Source organism: Mirounga angustirostris, unplaced genomic scaffold (assembly GCF_029215605.1).
Source record: "Mirounga angustirostris isolate CCGP_5_RB_7025 unplaced genomic scaffold, mMirAng1.0.hap1 SCAF_9, whole genome shotgun sequence".
Classification (NCBI taxonomy): Eukaryota; Metazoa; Chordata; class Mammalia; order Carnivora; family Phocidae; genus Mirounga; species Mirounga angustirostris.
The window spans coordinates 103,531,274-103,552,581 of NW_026991717.1; the positions used below are offsets into that span (position 1 = coordinate 103,531,274).

The 21,308-nt window shown below is 35.7% G+C and overlaps 1 protein-coding gene across 9 annotated transcripts in view; it reads left to right on the forward strand.

The window, feature by feature from the left end:
* KIAA0586 (KIAA0586 ortholog) overlaps positions 1-21,308 on the forward strand; it is a 107,185-nt gene that overhangs the window by 64,424 nt on the left and 21,453 nt on the right. For 8 of the 9 annotated variants that reach the window (XM_045900951.2, XM_045900958.3, XM_045900952.3 and 5 more), the window contains 2 exons: positions 4,971-5,125; positions 6,782-6,878. In XM_045900951.2, the coding sequence (XP_045756907.1) occupies positions 4,971-5,125; positions 6,782-6,878 (252 nt within the window). The remainder of the gene's footprint in view (positions 1-4,970; positions 5,126-6,781; positions 6,879-21,308) is intronic. The other variant, XM_064571115.1, reaches the window with a different exon arrangement.

The following is a 21,308-nucleotide window of genomic DNA, read 5'->3' on the forward strand; positions in this document are numbered from 1 at the left end:
TGGATAATATATGAAATAGTTTTTGGATTTACTCTAAGATGATAGGGATCCATTTGTGAACCAAATAGAAAATAATGCCAACCTTATTTTATATTTATGCCCATGGAAAATTCAGTCTTGAATTTCTATCAATTCTGAATGTTTTGTGATATTCACAGATCCATTAAGGATTGTAAGTAAATGACTGATAATGATGATCTTTGTCTTTTATTTAGCATGATCATCTAAGGTACAGTGTGGTGAATAGATTGGAAAGGATTAAGACTGGAGGCAAGGAGCCTGATTGGACAGCTATTACAGTAAAGCTGGTGAAACATTATTCAACAGTGAGGAAATGTAAAAAGGAAGATTGAGAGACAAGGAGAATGGACAAGACTTAAGTTTGAATATGAGAAAAGCAAAAGAAAAGAGAATCTATCCATATGGTTGGATAGATGGAATTTCTATTCACTGAGAGAGAGGGAATATGGAGAAGGGATAAAATTAAGAGGAAATAAGGATGAATGGGGTTTTAAGCATGTGGAATTTGAGGCACCTTTGGGTTTCATGCAAATGGAAAAATCTGTTAGATTTGACAAACCCAAAGCTGCTGCTGGCACTGGCAATTTTGGGTGGACTTAGCCTTCTCTGAAAGTCTTAAGTGTCTAAGTCTAAGGTTGCTTTTTCATCGCAATAAGATTCTAGAAGAGTAAAATTAGGGATTTCAAGTTATGATAAATTTGATATGAATGATACAATAGTTACAAAGAGCTAAGTTACATTATACAGGCAAGACACCCACACTCAATGAGCATACTTTTTAGAAGTGACACCATTGTGTTGTTGAGCAAATTTAGCATTGTTATGATGGCTGTCAGGGAATTCTTTCCTGACCCTTTATCACTGGGTTAGATGCCTGTCATATGTGCTCTCTGTATAGTCCTCTAATGGTGCTTTTGTCACACTGATCTGTAATCTCACTTGAGGGTAGGAACTTTATCTTGTTCACTGTCCTATCCCTGTCATCTAGCAGAGTCTGTAGCACCTAGGACATAGGAAATATATGTTAAATGATAGGGTGTTCTATGAGTTGAAAGCTATTACACATTTTGAAGCATTTGGGAGATATTTGATTATATACTTTCGGGGTTTTTACATTTAGGTCTTTTATCAAATTTTACCTTGTGTCTTTTTAATGGATTTTTTCTTTATACCATACATTAACCACATATAATTTTACATAAAACAAAATGTGATTATATCATACATTAAATTATAGACTCTTTTTGGAGTGCCTTCTATCCATTCTTCGTCCTCACATTTTCTCCTATCCCATATTTTGTCTTACCCCAGCTAACTCATGTTAAGATTCTGGCATGTAATCTTCCTGTTTTTGTCCATAGACACACTCATGTGTATAATATACATGATAGATACATATGATGTGTGTGTGTGCTGTTATTTTACAAGTTGAGATCATATCATGCCCACTTGCCTGCATTTGTTTTTACACCGTAAATCCTATGGAAATTACTCATAAGTCTCTGATTGCCTGTGAGTTTCTGTGTCTTTTCATGTTTATTGGCCATTTGGATTTGCTCTTCTGTCAATTACCTACTTAAGTGCTTTCCCCATCTGTTAGGTTCTGAATTTTTCTTAAAACCATGTAATATTATTTCTATATTTTAGATGTTTTCTATCACCTGCATTGCAAGTATCTTTTTCCAAATTTATACTGAATTCATTGACATTTTTTATGGTCTTTCTTTGCCATATAGTTAACAAAAATTTTTATATAGTTTTTTCTATCTTTTATATTTTATGTGTTTTTATGGCTTGGTTAGGTTTCTGCTAACACAAGTTTATACCTGTAGTCTTGTAGATTTTCTTGTGAGCTTTTCATCATTTAGTATATATTTAAATTTAAGTCTATCTGGAATTTACTTTTGCAAATGGTGTAAGGTAGAAGTCCAATATGATTTTCTTCCACATAAATAGCTAGTTGGGCCAGCATCAACTAATAGATAAGCTGTTTTCCTTTCTACTGAATTAAAATATCAACCAGTTTGTATATTATTCTCATAGAGGTAGGAATATTTTTCTGGGTTCTTTATTATAAGTATTCTGGATTCTTTATGATAAACATATTAGACTATAGTGTCTTCATGGCACATTCTATTATCTGACAGGGCAAGTTTCCCCTTCAAAAAGTTTTTCATACTTTTGTTGGCAGGTCTCAGACATTTATTCCATATAAACTCTAAAACTTTTTTTCTATTAAAAATCACCCTATGGGCACCTGGGTGGCTCAGTCGGTTAAGCGTCCGCCTTTGGCTCGGGTCATGATCCTGGGGTCCTGGGATCGAGTCCCACATCGGTCTTCCTGCTCAGGGGGGAGTCTGCTTCTTCCTCTTCCTCTGCCCCTCACCATGCTTTGCACTCTCTCTCTCTCAAATAAATAAATAAGATCTTTAAAAAAAAAATCACCCTAATTGGAATTGTACTGTTATGTATTAATATTGGAAGAATTAATATTTTTATGGTATATCTTATTATTCAGATAATGTTTTGTTCTTGTCAATAAGATGTAATAATATTCATCATGTGGATTCTATGCTTTTCTTTCTTTTTTTTTTTTTTTTAAAGATTTTTATTTATTTATTTGAGAGAGAGAAAGCACATGAGAGGGGGGAGGGTCAGAGGGAGAAGCAGACTCCCCGCCGAGCAGGGAGCCCGATGCGGGACTCGATCCCGGGACTCCAGGACCATGACCTGAGCCGAAGGCAGTGGCTCAACCAACTGAGCCACCCAGGCGCCCCTATGCTTTTCTTAATAATCTTATTTTTAATTATTTTAATGTTTTGGTCACTATAGTAAAGGATTATTTTTCTATTTTTAGGTGCATACTGGTATAATATAGAGAGAAACCAATGATTTTTATATATTTATCTAGTATTAAGTCTAATTACTGAATTCTCTTCTTAAATCTAATGGAGGGCACCTGGGTGGCTCAGTTGGTTGAGCGACTGCCTTCAGCTCAGGTCATGATCCTGGAGTCCCGGGATCGAGTCCCGCATCGGGCTCCCTGCTCGGCAGGGAGTCTGCTTCTCCCTCTGACCCTCCCCCCTCTCATGCTCTCTCTATCTCATTCTCTCTCTCAAATAAATAAATAAAATCTTTTAAATAAATAAATAAATAAATCTAATGGAGTTCTTTTTTCTCTCTAGAGTCTCTTGTTTTTCTAGATTCATAACCGTATTATCAGCACGGAGTTTTTAATATCTTCTCTTTTAACATTATTTGTGCTAATTCCTTTACCTTAATTCATTTGCCAGCCCTTGGAAAATCTTGGAAAAGTGACATATGAATAGAATAAGACATATCAAAATATAAAGAGGCTAAGGGCGCCTGGGTGGCTCAGTCATTAAGCGTCTGCCTTCAGCTCAGGTCATGATCCCAGGGTCCTGGGATCGAGCCCCGCATCAGGCTCCCTGCTCAGTGGGAAGCCTGCTTCTCCCTCTCCCACTCCCCCTGCTTGTGTTCCCTCTTTCACTGTGTGTCTCTCTGTCAAATAAATAAGTAAAATTTTAAAAATAAATTAAAAAAAGAATATAAACAAGCCAATATATAAGGCCTGGAACAGTAGTTAATCTGAATGATGGATATTATTACCATTATTAAATTAATAATATCATGCTAGATAATTAATGACAATAAAATACGTGATAATTTTGAGAAATTGTTTTGTACAGATTGAATCTGGAAAAGTAAAAATTAAAACTCAAGGTATATATTTTGTTTTATGTAAAACTCACCTAAAAATAGAGATTAACATAAAAGATCAGAGGGTAATTTATTTGCTATACCTAAGAAATTGTCAGTATACTGACTTTATTTTAGAGAGGGAAAGGTGGAGGGAGGGTCAGAGAGAGAATCTTAAGCCCCAAAACGGGGCTCCATCTCACAACCCTGAGATTATGACCTGAATTGAAATCAAAAGGCAGATGCTTAACCAACTGAGCCACCCAGGCACCCTCTACACTGACTTTTTTTTTTAATACACTGACTTTAAATGGAAAATATTTATGGTGTCTTTAAAATATTTCATTTAAAACAATTTGCTTATGTATAATGCTTCAGATCTAGATCTATTTCTGTTGACTACAATGAGATATACTGTGCTAAGTATTTAAAAGGTGGCCATTAATTAGGAAAAACAGAATTTTCTGAGAAATATTTGAGCAGGAATGTAAAATAAAGAACAATGGGAGTTGGAAAATGAGGATTTTAATTCCTCTTACTAGCTCTCTGCTTTTTTGGATAGTCCGTTAACTTCCCTGAGCCTTAGCTTTGTCAGTAAATGATAGTTATAAAACTATCTGACCTGCCTACCTTACAGAATGATTGTAATATTCAAATTAAATGATAATGTATGTGAAAGTGCTTGGAGTATAAGGTACAATATAAATGTACCATGATATTATTAGATAAATAGATAGCTTTGCTCCTATTGCCTTCTTTTTATTGATTTGATTGAGATGCCATTTGGATGAGGAAAAGAACGTAATCATTTGAAGAAAAATATCTATAGAACAGAGCTAAGCAATACTAACATTTTCTAGCTAGGCGATTACCCCTTGCTTTCATATTACATTTTAGAAAGAAAGTATTCTACTGACTCATACTGATAGAAAAGGTAAGCTGGAATGCTAGGAGTTGATGTGAAGGAGTGGGGTTGGGTGTAGACTGTATGAGCAACTTGTTGACTGGAAACTTAGAATAGTCCATAGACTTGTCTGGACATAGGTACTTTTTGCATTCTCTACAAGCTTTGGTTTTAATTGCAAGGAAGACTTGGTACCAGATTATTTTGGTTAAAGTACACTGCTACTTCTTATTCAGCAGTGAGAAATATTGGTAATTTTAGTCAATTATTTGTTCTTTTTCTAAGATAAACAATTTTTACTTTTTGTTTATATCTTTGATAACAGGTGGTGGTTATGAAGATTCATGTGCTAGTCATGGTCCAATGAGTTTGGGAGAATTGGAATTGCAGCCGAATTCTAACCCTGCCCTTCCCACAACACTTTTCACAGCACAAAAAAATGATGTTATGTTATCAGGAGCTACTGAAGATATTCATCAGGTACCCAATTAATAACATTTGTACTTTACTTAAAATGAATATGGTAACAATATTGTCTTAACATGGTATACTGTCAAGAGCATAGTCTTTGGAGTCATGCTTCCTTTATTTACTAATTCACGCTTGGATACAAATCTTAGCTTTTAGGATTCTAGCAGTGACCTTGAATACATAGCCTTTTTCTAAGCCTCAGTTTCCTCATATATATATATATAAAGTGCTTGTCATCTAGTTAGGTAGCTATTATCACTTATACTTTGGATCCCCATGCAATATCGAGCTCAGTAATTTGCCATAGTAGGTACTCAAGAATTATTTATTATATTAAAATTCGCAAAAGTTGTTAACATGAAAGCATAAGAAATTTCATACTGAGTTAGGCCAGTGGCCCGTGTAATCTTGTGTACTGAAAAAATAAATTACTCTTCAACATGTAAAGAAATGTTCATGTTATTAAGAACAGTTTTGTATCTGTGTAATAGCAATGCATTTCTCACTGTAGATTAATGTATTCACTAAGTATTTATTGCATGGTATTGTATAGCATTGCACAGTGTTGGTATTACTGGTTGCCACCTCAGGAGTTTCCTGGGTGAGATTCAAAACTGGCTTCCTATGCATGGAGAGCAAGGAGAGACTGAATAAAGACACAGACCACTTCAGAGTGGTGGGTGGCAGGTTCAGTAAGTAAGGGAACTTACTGATGAGGCTTGTCTTGGGCAGCTGTAAGACAAGTAGATCTCTGCACCCACCCGCCAGAATCTTAAAAGTATATATGGAAGCCTTCATTTGGTTCAGTCAGGTATTCAGTCCAGATGGCCTCTTAACACCTTACTCTCTCAACAGCTGCTAGTATGGAAATAGTAGGTGGGACATATATTCCGAAGACAGGGAAGGAGTAAGGAGCCTCTGATTGCCTGGGTTCAGCTTGTGGGTCACCTGGTCATTGATAAGAATCCAGAGATAGCTTTTTAAATTCCTGTCAAAGTATATCTGATAGCTGTTTTCAGGAATTCATTCATACCTAAGCCCATAAAGCAGGAAAAGGAAGAAAGAAAATGGCTTCACAATTCGTGATGTGTGATTGTGAAAGAATGTGTGACTACTGTCAGTTTCAAATTTGGTTAGGTTATAGGTAAGGAAGAGAGACGACAGGGCTTATGGTAGAATATACATTTCTTGAATGGTGAAGGAGTGTAACAATTCCTACTCATTCTCTTGTGAGAATTAAATGATGTTACTATATATAAAAGCTCTTCGAAAATTGCAGTGCATTATGCAGATTTTCGTTTTGTGTAAAAGTGGTTATATGGGAGAGCTTACAAGCAAATTAAGTTTTTATCCTGTCTAAATCCATCATGTGTATATATCTAGAATAGTTTGATTTATAAGGAGATCTGAATTCTCTAGTAAAAATAGAAATAATTTGAATATTTGAAATCTGTGTATATCATCCAAATCTTTTTAAAGATTTTATTTCCAATATCTTTTCATTAGTAATATGTACTCTATCACCCATTTAGCAATTAGAAAGCATGCATAATATTCAAATTTTATGTAAGAAACATCTAAATAATTTTATTGCTCAAAAATCTTTAAGTAACTTTAAAAGCAATATTATGACTTCATGTCTTAAATTCTTTATACCAACAAAAGCATGACCAAGATGTTAAGCAAGTTGAATGTAAGCCAGCACAAAGTCGTTTAATACGTGTAAGAAATAAATCTGATACTTCACTTTCACAGCAACAAGGTAAGATTTGTTTTCTTGTAATATAATAGTTTGATACTTGTCCTGATATTGAATAATGAGAATTCTTTATTTTTATATACATCTCATTCTTGTCTATAGTTTTTTTGTGTGTTCTCTTGGTCCATTGGGATAAAGAATCTGGTATCATATTTGACTGTATGTGTGTTCTTTTTACCAATAAACACTATTTCTAATGGATTGTTAAAATTCTTAGGTAGTGTTTTTCCTTTAATTTTACCCTTTGGTTCTGGTACAATTGAATGCCTTTTTATCTACGTATAGGCCTATATCTGTGTCATAGTTGTCTATTTTAAATTGTAATATGATAAAAGCAGGGTCTATGGCTGTAAAGTGCTTTTTGTAAGGGCTATTTAGTGTTGTGGGTGATGTTGACAATAAGTACAATGTAAGAAAACCAAGGACTCTCACACTAAATGCTATTAATATGAATGACCTTTTCTGTACTGCTCAAAGTTGTATGGTTGAACTTCATCTCTACCAACAGCGTCACAGCAGTTCGATGTTGCCTTTATGTTTCTGAAAGACTGTTGCCTTTGTGCTTTATTTACCTTCTTGCTTCTTAGTCATTTCAATTAAATATAACCCAAATTCTGAAATTTGGCAGTAGAAATTAAGATACCTTATGTTTTAAAACTTTATTTCCACAATCTAGGAAGAAGTATTAGGAATGTTTTGAGGAGTAGAATGTTTTTCTTTGCTTTTATAATTGTGTTTTTTGTTTCATTTATTGAATGCCAATATAATTGCAAATGTAACTTAGCAGTTAGTGTTACAGGGAAGACTTAAACGAGGAAGTGCTCCAGATAATTATTCAAATTATGCTATGTAGGTTTTAGGTTTTCACTTTTCTGTTTTCTGTTCCTCTGTTGCTCCAACTTCTCAGAACTTTGCCTTCCTGACCACCTTTTCAACCTAACCATGGTACAGTAGTGTTAATATTGTATTTTAGAATCCCATGAAAACTTGCTTGTGAAACTCTTATAGTATTTAAAACTGAATCATGACAGTATATAGATATGAGCAAATAAATGTTTCTAAGATAATATCAGGACTGACTTGATGTCCTTCTGCTGAGTACTGTTACCATTCATGGTCAAATACTATATATTTAAGTTAGGTTTTTAAAAGTTATAATTTCTTAAAATTATTAATAAATTTTGTCTCCTTGGGAGATATTGTATATAATGAAATAATAATTTTTCTCAATTGATAGGAAAATTTGTTTGGTAAGATTTTAAAGTATCTCTCTAGGAAAGTGACATTGTTTTCTGTGTCACATATATGAACATCTGACCACAAGGTGGCAATAGTTAAGTTCTAGAGGGTAGGGGGGTGGGAGGATGGGTTAGCCTGGTGGTGGGTATTGAGGAGGGCACATTCTGCATGGAGCACTGGGTGTTGTGCACAAACAATGAATCATGGAACACTTCATCTAAAACTAATGATGTAATGTATGGGGATTAACATAAGAATAGAATTTAAAAAAAAAAAGGTGTCATCTCAGAACAAAAAGAAAATCATTTCAATTGAATAAATAGAGCTTTATGGAAAAAAAAAATAAATTCTTAACGACTCACAACGAGCTGTCATTAAGTACAATGTCATTAAATAATGTCTAATTAACATTTAATAAGTCAATAAAAATCATAAGAATAAAAGAAACCAAGATGTTAGCCCTTTAAAGGAAGTTTTATCTAGAAAGAATTTAGAACATTTGGACTTAATATATGTAATTTTTTTTTTCACTTAACTTTATATGTAGTACAGAAGTTAGGAAAGCAGACCTGTATCAGTTTTGACTGAGACAAATAAATACCCAGTGAGCTATAAATAGAACATTTTAAAATAGAAGCCAAATGTTTCACTCTGTAATTGATACACATCTCCATACTGAAAATTTTTTGAATGAATATGATTACCTTGGGAAATACAGTCAGTTATGACTTTTTTCCCATAAATTTTGTGGGATTTATTTTTTTTCTCTGATGCAACTCTAAGACATTGCCAAACATTTCAGAGAATAGGAGAGTCGGAGTGCCAAAATCATCTTCTAGGACTCTCAGGACTTTGGGTGACCTTGAAGGAATTCAATCCTATCTCTCATACAGAGGCCTTCAAGATTCCCTTTATCACAAGGGAATCAAAACCACCTTTTCTGACAGATAAATGCTTCTAAGAATACTTGAACCCCAAATTATGACTATTGCAGGGGGAAGTATCATGTTTTTATTTCACTTTGAAATGTGTATTAGTTTAATATGTGTATATAAAGAATCAAGAAGCTTACTAGCAGTAGCAGCTCTTTCAATGATCATTAAAAACTGACCAAAGATTTGGTAGGACATGGGTTCTAGCACTATGCTTCCAAGAAATCTGTAAAATCCTTGTTTTTCTCCCTCTTTGATTATGACTTTCAGGTTTTAATATAAAAGAGAGAAATCAAATTGATCTGACAGATGACTATCTTTGGAATATAAGAGTGAAACTCTCATTTGGTATTGAATTCATTGCGTATATTTTCAACCATATGATACCACTTATCTGATTCTATGTCTTGATTAATGATTTTATAGTGAAAGCAACCGTCTAAGTGATTTTAGTGAGTCATTTAATTTTTTTTCCTTTTTATTATGCAAGTTAACTTTTACTGCATCTTTTACTGTGCAAGTTAACTTTCTTCCATATTAATGAGAGACTAGTTTTAAATCCACTTATTTGTTATAAACCCAGGAACAATTAAATTCTATAAAGTAATGCATTAAAATAGTTCATTTTATTTTTTTATTTTTTTTACATTCTTTTTTTTTTTTTTTTTTAATTTTATTTATTTATTTGAGAGAGAATGAGAGACAGAGAGCACGAGAGGGAAGAGGGCAGAGGGAGAAGCAGACCCCCCGCTGAACAGGGAGCCCGATGCGGGACTCGATCCCGGGACTCCAGGATCATGACCTGAGCCGAAGGCAGTCGCTTAACCAACTGAGCCACCCAGGCGCCCTATTTTTTTACATTCTATCAATATAGTTGACACACAGTGTTACATTAGTTTTCTGAGTATAACATAATGATTTGACAAGTTTATACATTATGCTATGCTCATCACAAGTAGCTACTATCTACAACACTGTTACAATATCACTGACTATATTCCTTCTGCTGTGCTTTTTATTCCTGTGAGTTATTCATTCCGTAACTGGAAGCCTGTATCTTCCACTTCCCTTAACCCGTTTTGCCTATTTCCCCTCAACCCTTCTCTCTGGCAACCATCAGTTTATTCTCTGTATTTATAGGTCTGATTCTGTTTTTTTGTTTATTCATTTGCTTTATTTTTTAGATTACAAGTAAGAGTGAAATCATATGGTATTTGTCTTTCTTAGTCTGACTTACTTCACTTAGCATAATACCCTCTATGGTCATCCATGTTGTCTCAGATAGTACAATCTTACCCCTTTTTATGACTGTGTATATTGCTGTGGGGTGTGTGTGTGTGCACCTGCCTATCATATCTTCCTTATCCATTTATCTATCGATGGACACTTAAGTTGCTTCTGTGTCTTGGCTATTGTAAATAATGCTGCAATAAACATAGAGGTGTATATGTCTTTTAGAATTAGTATTTTTATTTTCTTTGGGTTAAGTATCCAGTAGTGGAATTGTTGGATCATATGGTATTTTTGTTTTTAATTTTTTGAGGACCTCTGTATTTTCCACAGTGGCTGTAACAATATACATTCCCACCAACAGTATTCAAGGGTCCCTTTTTCTCCACATACTTGCCAACACTTGTTATTTTTTGTCTTTTTTATTTTAGCCATTCTGACAGATATGAGGTCATATCTCCTTGTGGTTTTGATTTGCATTTCGCTGATGATTAGTGATGTTGAGCATCTTTTTATGTTTCTGTAGACGACTTGTATATCTTTTTTAGAAAAATGTCTATTTAGGTCCTCTGCCCATTTTTTAACCAGATTGTTTTTTAGTGTTGAGTTATAAAAGTTCTTTATATATTTTAGATATTAACCCCTTATTGGATATATCATTTGCAAATACCTTCTCCCATTTTGTTTTATTGATGGTTTCCTTCACTGTGCAAAAGCTTTTTATTTTGATGTGGTCCCAATAATTTATTTTTGCTTTTGTTTCTCTTACCTTAGGAAACATGTCTAGAAAAATGTTGCTATGGCTGATGTCAGAGAAATTACTGCCTGTGTTCTAGGATTTTTATGGTTTCAGCCTCACACTTAGGTCTTTAATCCATTTTGAATTTATTTTTGTATGTGGCATTAGAAAGTGGGCCAGTTTCATTATTTTACATGTAGCTATCCAGTTTTCCCAACACAAAATAGTTCACTTTAAAAACAATATTTTCTTCCTGGGGTGCCTGGGTGGCTCAGTTGGTTAAGCGGCTGCCTTTGGTGCAGATCATGATCTTGGGGTCCTGGGATCAAGCCCCGCATCGGGGAATCTGCTTCTCCCTCTCCCTCTGCTCCTCCCCCCTGCTTGTGTGCTTGCTCTTTCTCTCTCTCTCTCTCAAATAAATAAATAAATAATCTTTAAAAAAATATTTTCCTCTTTAGTTTTTCTCTTAAAATTTTAAGACCATCATAATAAATAATAATTAGAAAGTCAAACATGCTTTACATACTCTAATCAAAGGGGAAAATTAGATCATATGTTTTGTGCTTAAATGTTAGGCAGATTAGTTGTCAATTTGCTTGAAAATCACAGCATTCTTGGGGCACCTGGGTGGTGCAATTGGTTAAGCATCTAATTCTTGGTTCCAGCTCAGGTCGTGATATTAGGGTCATGAGACTGAGCCCCAAGTTGTACTCTGTGCAGAGTCTGCTTAGGACTCTCTCTCCTGCCCCTCCCTACCATGCTCTCTTTCTCTAAAATAAATAAATAAATCTTTAAAAAAATCACATCATTCTTCAGGTTTTATATTTGTAGGCTATATATATCGATCAGTAAATATGTATCAAAGTGCTAAAAATAATAAGTATAATTATAATAACGTATCAGAAGCAGGTTACATTTTTGTGGGAAATATACTTAAAGTATCACAGATATTTTTGACATTATGTCCTGAGTTTAATCCTAGCCATTTTAGCACCCTTTATATCTCACATACAGTGATTGTGATTTAAATATGTAAGAATTAGGAAATTCAAAGGTTATGTATATTTAGGAGCTATTTCTGACCACATGTGCAAATGAAATCATTTTTGTTCTTTAATAAAGTGGTAAATTTTTTCCCTTTGTATTTGAAATATAGCTAAATTATGATAGCTGTCAAAATTATAATTGATCTCAATTATTTCAAAATCACAATTAAAAGTTTGAGTTCATTTTTTTCTCTTCAGGTATGACAGTGATATCAAAATCATGTGTGTAGATCTCTGATAGGGAGGGGATGGGACACAGACGAATACATTTGCCAAAATTCCACAAATCCAAATGTGTAATAAGCACTGTCTGAGTAAATGTGTCTTCTACAAATTCATGCTATTATTGATTAATAAAACAGAAATTCACTTTAAAATGTTTCTGAATTGGGGAGTTCTGTTTCTGCCTCGGATGAGGGAAGTAGAAAGAATGTCACTTCCACCCTAACTATCATAAAATGTCAGATAAACTACAAAATCACAACATTTCTTGAACCTACCAAAGAGCTTGTGATGCAGAGCAACTAAGTAGCCTGAAGTCCAAGAAATACAGACTCCTCTAAAGAGATGGGACACAAGCACTATCTCACTGTGCCAGAGCATAGTCACAGGAAGACACACCAGGCACCATGCAAGTGGGTAAGATATATTTGGCCAAACTTTTTCAATGGGTTGCTAAAGGCCAAGTGTAAAACCATCGAAGCTACAGATACGAGGGGAGTTGATGCTCACTTGCAGTCTCTTCTCCACGATCTCTAGAACAGGAAAGTTTGGGAGGCAGGATAGAAGACTAGACAGATTATCCTTCACTGGTACAGGCCCGGAAGAAGAGGGACTTCGACTTAATAGAAAGACCAGATGCCCCATTTGGACCCTTTTCACATAAGAACAAAATTCTTAAGTCACTGAGAAAGGGGCAGCATCACCTCTGGAGCACAGGTGAAAACCCACTGTGGCTGCCAGAAGTGTAAAGAAAAAAACATCCACTCTTGGTGAAGAGGAAGGAAATAGTCTTAGGCCCAAAATCTTATATTAGTACCATTAAAAGTCTCTCACTGCTGGCAGAGGGGTAGGAAAGTCTCCTACATAAAACTCGCTAAAGGGACAAGGCAGAATTTGGCTGCCACAGGGAGGAGAGACAGGATCACTGTGAAAACTCCACCACAAGACCCAGGTGTGTGGGATCTGCCTGGGACTGAGGCTGGACCAGGACAACAGAAAACTATCCCTTCTGTATCTCTCACCATGTGAGCAACAAATAGTGAGTAACAAGCAGCAGCAGTCTAATATAGTCGGCACAAGAGTGTAGAGAAACACTCCCTGTCTGGAACAGAAGTTCAGTGAAGGCTGAAAGGTGAAGGTGGAACAGGAACATTAAGAAAAACACTCTGGCATCCTAGTCTATGCTGAACACAAAGTGATGCTCGAGCATTTGGGGAAGCTGGTGGTACACCAAAGTTAACTGCAGCAACAACAAAACTCAAAGCCAACTTAACTCCTGACTTGATTTACTCAACTTCTCATACTAATAGCCTAATTGAAGAAAAAGTGTTCCCATTTCCATGTTCAAATACTATGTATCTCAGTCTCTGTTGTCTTACACAAAATGTCTGGCATTCAGTCAAAAGCTCAAGCATAAAAAAAGCAAGAAAAGGGGTTCCTGGCTGGCCTAGTCAGAGGAGTGTGTGACTCTTGATCTCGGAGTTGTGTGTTTGAGCCCCACATCGGGTGTGGAGATTACTTAAATAAATAAAACTTAAAAAAAAAAAAAAAGCGCAAGAATACAATTCACTCTTAAGAGACCAGGCAGTCAAGACAACAAGACTCATAGAAGACTCAGATATTGGAACTTAAAATTAACTATGATCAATGTGTTAAAGACCCTAGTAGAAAAGATAGACAAAACATGCATGAACAGATGGGAATTTGAGCAGAGAGATGGAAATTATAAGAAAGCTTCAAATAGAAGTGTTGTAGTAAACCAGTAGTAAAGATGAAGAATGACTTAAGCAGGCTTATCAGGTTCAGCCGGCCAAGGAATCGGTAAACTTGGCAACAGTCAGTAGATGTTGAAACACAAAAAGAAAGAAGAGTGAAAAAAATCTGAGCATTCAAGAGCAATATCAAATATCCAAACACACATGTAATTGGAATACCAGTAAGAAAAGAGAAAGCAAACAGAACAGTAAGAATATTTGATGAGATAATGACCAATAATTTTATAAGAAAAACAGAACATTAAACCACAAATCCAAGAATCTCAGAGGACGTTCAAGCAAGATTAAAAGAAAAAATACTTATACACATTGTATTCAAACTGCTAAAAACCAGACAAAATATTGAAGAAAGCCAGAGAAAAAAGGTAGACTACTTACAGAAGAGCAAATATAAGAAATATGTCAGCTTTTCTTATTACAAGACATATAGTCCAGAAGACAAAACAGTAACATTTTAAAGTGCTGAAAGGGAAAAAACAAAAAAACCTCAGTCGACCCAGAATTCTATATCCAGCAAAAATGAAGGCAAAATAAATACTTTTTTTCCAGGTAAACAAAACCTGAGAGACAGGCATGTACCCAAACAAGCAAACAAACAAACGAAAAACCTTAAAGGAAATTTTCAGGTAGAAATTAAATGATACCAGATAGAAACTTGGATTTATACAAAGAAATGAAGAGCTTCCGAGTTGGCTAAAGTGAAGGTATAAATAAAAGATTTCTTATTTTTTTGGTCACTATAAAAGATAATTAACTGTCAAATGCAAAAATATTATTTTTAGTGACTATAAAAATAAATGACAACGATAGCATGATAAATGAGATACAAGAATTGAAAGTATACTAATGAAAGCTTCTTACAGTATATGTTATGATATAATGTGATTTGAAAGTGGATGATGGTGAGGGATAGATGTATATTGTAAACTCTAGAGTAACCATTAAAATATGTTTAAGTAGTACTAAATTAAGTATATACTCAGTTATTCCAAAAGCAAGTAGAAAATTAGGGGAAAAGGGCTAACAATAGCAAAAAGAACAAAAAAGAAATAAGATGATTGATTTAAATCTAATTTGCTGATGCATGATTATAAAAAATGTACAAAGATCAATGATATTTCTTTGAACTAGCAATGAAAATTGGAAATTATCATTAAAAACTACAGTTTAGGGGTGCCTGGGTGGTTCAGTTGGTTAAGCTTCTGCCTTCGGTTCAGGTCATGATCTCAGGGTCTTGGGATCGAGCACTTTGTCAGGCTCCCTACTCAGCGGGGACTCTTCTTCTCCCTCTGCCTCTGCCATTCCCCCCAGCTCATGCTCTTTCTCTCTCTCTCTCAAAATAAATAAATAAAATATTTTTAAAAATTAAAAAATAAAATAAAAACTACAATTTATCATAGCAACAGAAACATGAAATACTTAGGTATAAATCTAATAAAATATTTGCAAGATTTGTGTGCTAAAAACTACAAAAAGATCTGATGAGAGAAATCAAAGACTTAAATAAATGGATAGATGATAAATGTTCATAGATGAAGACTGGAAATTAAGATGTCTGTTCTCCCCAAATTGACCTACAGATTCAGTGCATTCTCAATCAAAATTCTAACAAGGTTTTGGTAGAAATTGACAAGCTCATAAGGAAATGCAGAGAGCTGGAATAGCCAAAGTAATTTTAAAAAGAAAAAGTAGGATGGGAAAAATGAAGGGGAGGGAAATTGGAGGGGGAGAGGAACCATGAGCGACTATGGACTCTGAGAAACAAACTGAGGGTTCTAGAGGGGAGGGGGGTGGGGGGATGGGTTAGCCTGGTGATGGGTATTAAAGAGGGCACGTTCTGCATGAAGCACTGGGTGTTACACGCAAACAATGAATCATGGAATACTACGTCAAAAACTAATGATGTATGGTGATTAACATAACATAATAAAATAAAATTAAAAAAAAGAAAAAGTTGGGAGATTTACACTATGACTTCAAAACATTTTATAAAGCTATAGTAATCATGATAGTGTAGTATTGGCACAAAGATGAACAGGTAGATAGGTCAATGGAATAGAATATAGAATCCAAAAGTAGTCTATACATTTATGATCAGTTGATTTTTTTCACAAATGGCAAAGATTTTAATGAAGAAAGGATAATCTTTTCAACAAATGGGAAAAAGTAGAGAGAGAAGCAGACTCCCTGCTAAGCAGGGAGTCCGATGAGGGACTAGATCCCAGGACTCTGGGATCATGACCCGAGCTGAAAGCAGACACTTAATTGACTGAGCCACCCAGGCACCCTTAAAAAATTATTTTTAAAACAAGAGTATTTCCATTGAGCATTTGAGATTAGCACACACAATATTTTGTTTCTAGTTAGCTGCTGTTAATTACAAAACACAAATGTTCCAGACTTCTAGCTTGAATGAAATGTATTCTTAAATAAACACCTAGAAATCCAATTTCTATTATATTGAACACATAATGTATTATAAAAGTAGAGCAAAGTATGCCCCCAAATTTTTGCCTTTGGCCTTAGCCTTTTCCCCATCTCACTCCAAAGGTCTAACATCATGTAGGTAGGCTTAACATAGCTAGCTTTATAAAATATCATTAAACATTTTTTTAAGTGGGAAAAATCTCCCAAGATTGTTTTTTGCTACAGAAAATAACACTGATGAAGTATAAACATGTAATTCAGGCCTAATGGCAGCTCTTAGAAGACACGTCTTACCACAGCAAACCGGTGATGGTTTAGGAATAAAAAGTAATGAGGGTGATAGACACTGAACGTGGGAGGGACGAATTAAAAATAAGGAGCTTAGGAACGTGAAGTCTTCGATGCAGATTTTATTGACTTTTGAATAGTGTTTATGACATCTATTTAAAAAGAAGAAAATCTAAGGGGGCTGTCTTTAAACATAGTTCTCATTGCCAATAGTATCTAGTCTAGGGAGAATTCAGATTACTTTCTCTCCTATTTCCTTTCCTACATAGTATCATCTCCTTTAAGGTGTAGAAGAGATAAAGAACTGGACTTATATGATGTTGTTCAGAAGCAATAGGGTACTAATTAGCTGGAACTAAGTTTTCTAAGATAGATTTTTTTTCTGCCTTTCATCCTCTCTAGCTTTTCTTTTCTCCTTGAAACCTCAATTTTTAGAAGAACCTGTATGTTTGGAATAATGAGCAGCTGTGCTCCATGAAGTGTGTAGGGATAATTGTCTTATTCATTATACAGCTTAATGCTTCTTTTCTCCTTCCTCCCCCAACTAACCTGGCTGGTTTGGGTAATGGGACAAGGAAGCAGATACTGTGAAGTAGCTAGTGCATCAATTAAAGAGTCCTGTATTCTTTCTCCCACCTGTAGTGGGACCTCCAATTACTTGGTCTTACTTCTCTTGGCTGACTATTCCGGGGGCCCCGTATCTTGCCTGACCTATATGGATGACCCATTTCAGTTCTGTCTTATCACCATCCCAGACTTCCATGTCTCTTTGATCTGTGCTAATCCCCACTCTGCATTCCTCCTACTTTCAAGGGTCTCTGATTTTGTTCTCTGGTCATGAAGTCCTGCTGGATGATGATGCTATTTGTGCAATTATAGCCTGTTAGCAAATTGTGCTGTGGGGCTTGAGCTGGACTTTTGCCATTCCCCAGTAATTCTTTTATTAATTTCATATTGACCTTCACCCCAGATAGCACCTGTTCCAGCCCTTCTCTTCAAATCCTTAATCTCAAATTTATCCCTCAATTCTTTTTGATACATGCTTTTGCTTTTCGAAGGTCTGCTCTTTAAAATGTGAGCATTTATAGCTACTGTAGCCCCAGCTTCTCTTATGGCTCTACTTTAGTCCTTTAGTTTTTTTTTTCCTTTTGGGTTGAAGAAGGGGTTGTGCTTTTTTTCCTCTATAAAGGTAACTCTTCCACCTTCAGCCTTGATCCCATCTCATTCTACTCTTGACAAAGTGAGAGGGAGAAAGATACAGTCCTGAGAGAAGAAAAGAGTATGTGTAGAGAAAGGAAGGGAGGGAAAAGAAAGAAGGGAAAAGGGGGTTAAATGAGATAGTGGAGAAGGAAGGGGGAGGAGAGGAAAGAACAGAAAGATAGGGATGGCATTCAGGTGAGAAAAGGAGGGAAGGACAAATAAGGGGATAGGGAATGAGTATAGAATTAGAGGGATCACTTATTTTCATCTACGGAATGAGGGACGGCTTGATGATCCTACAAGCCACTTGTAGCCATGCACACTTCACAATTCTATTCTTTCCCTCATCCTCCTGTTACCTGTACTTCCTAAACTCCCGCCCCACCCTCACCCCCACTTCCATGCCTTTTTCAAAAATGTCTTTATTTAGAACTATCGCCTACCCTGCCCTCTGACACAACCTCCCCATCCCCCACAGACATTCTTGATCCACTCTGTGTCCTTGAAGGGCCCATACCATTTGTCATATACTTCACTTTTAGCCCTCATTAGTATCATACTTTGTAGGACTATTTTCTTATAGCCTTTTCCAAAACTTCTGTAGGAAGTAAATTTCCTTGCAAATGGCAAGATTTCTTTTTTTTTTTTTTTTTTTGATGGCTGAGTAGTATTCCATTGTATATATGTATACCACATCTTCTTTAACCATTCATCTGTCAATGGACATCTGGGCTCTTTCCATAGTTTGGCTATTGTGGACATTGCTGCTATAAACATTGGGGTGCCTGTGCCCCTTTGGATCACTACATTTGTATCTTTAGGGTAAATACCCACTAGTGCAATTGCTGGGTCGTAGGGTAGCTCTATTTTCAACTTTTTGAGGAACATCCATACTGTTTCCCAGAGTAGCTGCACCAGCTTGCATTCCCACCAACAGTGTAGGAGGGTTCCCCTTTCTCTGCATCCTCACCAAATCTGTTGTTTCCTGACTTGTTAATTTTAGCCATTCTGACCGGCGTGAGGTGGTATCTCATTGTGGTTTTGATTTCCATTTCCCTGATGCCGAGTGATGCTGAGTGTTTTTTCATGTGTCCGCTGGCCATTTGTATGTCTTCTTTGGAAAAATGTCTGTTCATATCTTCTGCCCATTTCTTGATTGGATTATTTGTTCTTTGGGTGTTGAGTTTGATAAGTTCTTATAGATTTTGGATACTAGCCCTTTATCTGATATGTCATTTGCAAATATCTTATCCCATTCTGTCAGTTGTCTTTTGGTTTTTTCAACTGTTTCCTTTGCTCTGCAAAAGCTTTTTATCTTGATGAAGTCCCAATAGTTCATTTTTACCTTTGTTTCTCTTGCCTTTGAAGATGTGTCCAGCAAGAAGTTGCTCCAGCCGAGGTCGAAGAGGTTGCTGCCTGTGTTCTCCTCTAGGATTTTGATGGATTCCTGTCTCACATTTAGGTCTTTCATCCATTTGGAGTCTACTTTTGTGTGTGGTGTAAGGAAATGGTCTAGTTTCGTTATTCTGCATGTGGCTGTCCAATTTTCCCAACACCATTTGTTGAAGAGACTGTCTTTTTTCCATTGGATATTCTTTCCTGCTTCGTTGAAGATTAATTGACCCTAGAGCTGAGGGTCCATTTCTGGGTTCTCTCTTCTGTTCCATTGATCTGTGTGTCTGTTTTCGTACCAGTACCATACCATCTTGATGATTACAGCTTTGTAATAGAGCTTGAAGTCTGGAATTGTGATGCCACCAGCTTTGGTTTTCTTTTTCAACATTCCTTTGGCTATTTGGGGTCTTTTCTGGTTCCATACAAATTTTAGGATTATTTGTTCCATTTCTGTGAAAAAAGTTGATAATGTTTTGATTGGGATTGCATTGAATGCATAAATTGCTCTAGGTAGCATAGACATTTTAACAATATTTGTTCTTCCAATCCATGAGCATGGGACATTTTTCCATTTCTTTGTGTCCTTCCTCAATTTATTTCATGAGTGTCCTGTAGTTTTCTGAGAACAGATCATGGATATCCTGCCGTGTTCCTGACCTTAGGGGAAAAGCTCTCAGTTTTTCCCCATTGAGAATGAGACTCGCTATGGGCTTTTCATATATGGCTTTTATGATATTGAGGTATTACCCTCTATCCCTACACTGTGAAGAGTTTTAATCAAGAAAGAATGCTGTACTTTGTCAAATGCTTTATCTGTTGAGAGGATCGTATGGTTCTTTTCCCTTTTTTTATTTATATAGTGTATCACATTAATTGATTTGCAGATGTTGAGCCACCCTTGCAGCCCAGGAATAAATCCCACTTGGTTGTGGTAAATAATCCTTTTAATGTACTGTTGGATCTTATTGGCTGGTATCTTGGTGAGAATTTTTGCATCCATGTTCATCAGGGATATTGATATCTGTAATTCTCCCTTTTGGTGGGATCTTTGTCTGGTTTTGGGATCAAGGTAATGCTGGCCTCATAGAATGAGTTTGGAAGTTTTCCTTCCATTTCTATTTTTTGGAACAGCTTCAGAAGAATAGGTATTAATTCTTGTTTAAATGGTAGAATTCCCCTCAGAAGCCATCTGACCCTGGACTCTTGTTTGTTGGGAGATTTTTGATGATTGCTTCAATTTCATTGCTGGTTATGGGTCTGTTTGGGTTTTCTGTTTCTTCCTGTTTCAGTCTTGGTAGTGTGTATGTCTCTAGGAATGCATCCATTTCTTCCAGATTGCCTAATTTGTTGGCATATAATTGCTCATAATATGTTCTTACAATTGTTTGTATTTCTTTGATTTTGGTTGTGATCTCCTCTTTCATTCATGATTTTATTTATTTGGGTTTTTCTCTTTTCTTTTTGATAAGTCTGGCCAGGGGTTTATCAATCTTATTAATTCTTTCAAAGAATCAGCTCCTAGTTTTGTTGATCTGTTCTACTGTTCTTTCGGTTTCTGGTTCATTGATTTCTGCTCTAATCTTTATTAATTCTCTTCTCCTGCTGGGTTTAGGCTTTATTTTCTCCTTTACATGTTCTTTCTCCAGTTCCTTTAGGTGTAAGGTTAGGTTGTGTATTTGAGACCTTTCTTGTTTCTTGAGAAAGGCTTGTATTGCTATATACTTCTCTCTTAGGACTGCCTTTGCTGCATCCCAAAGGTTTTGAACGGTTGTGTTTCGTTTTCATTTGTTTCCATGAATTTTTAAAATTCTTCTTTAATTTCCTGGTTGACCCATTCAGTCTTTAGTAGGATGCTCTAGAGCCCCTATGTATTAGAGTTCTTTCCAAATTTCCTCTTGTGATTGAGTTCCAGTTTCAAAGCATTGTGGTCTGAAAATATG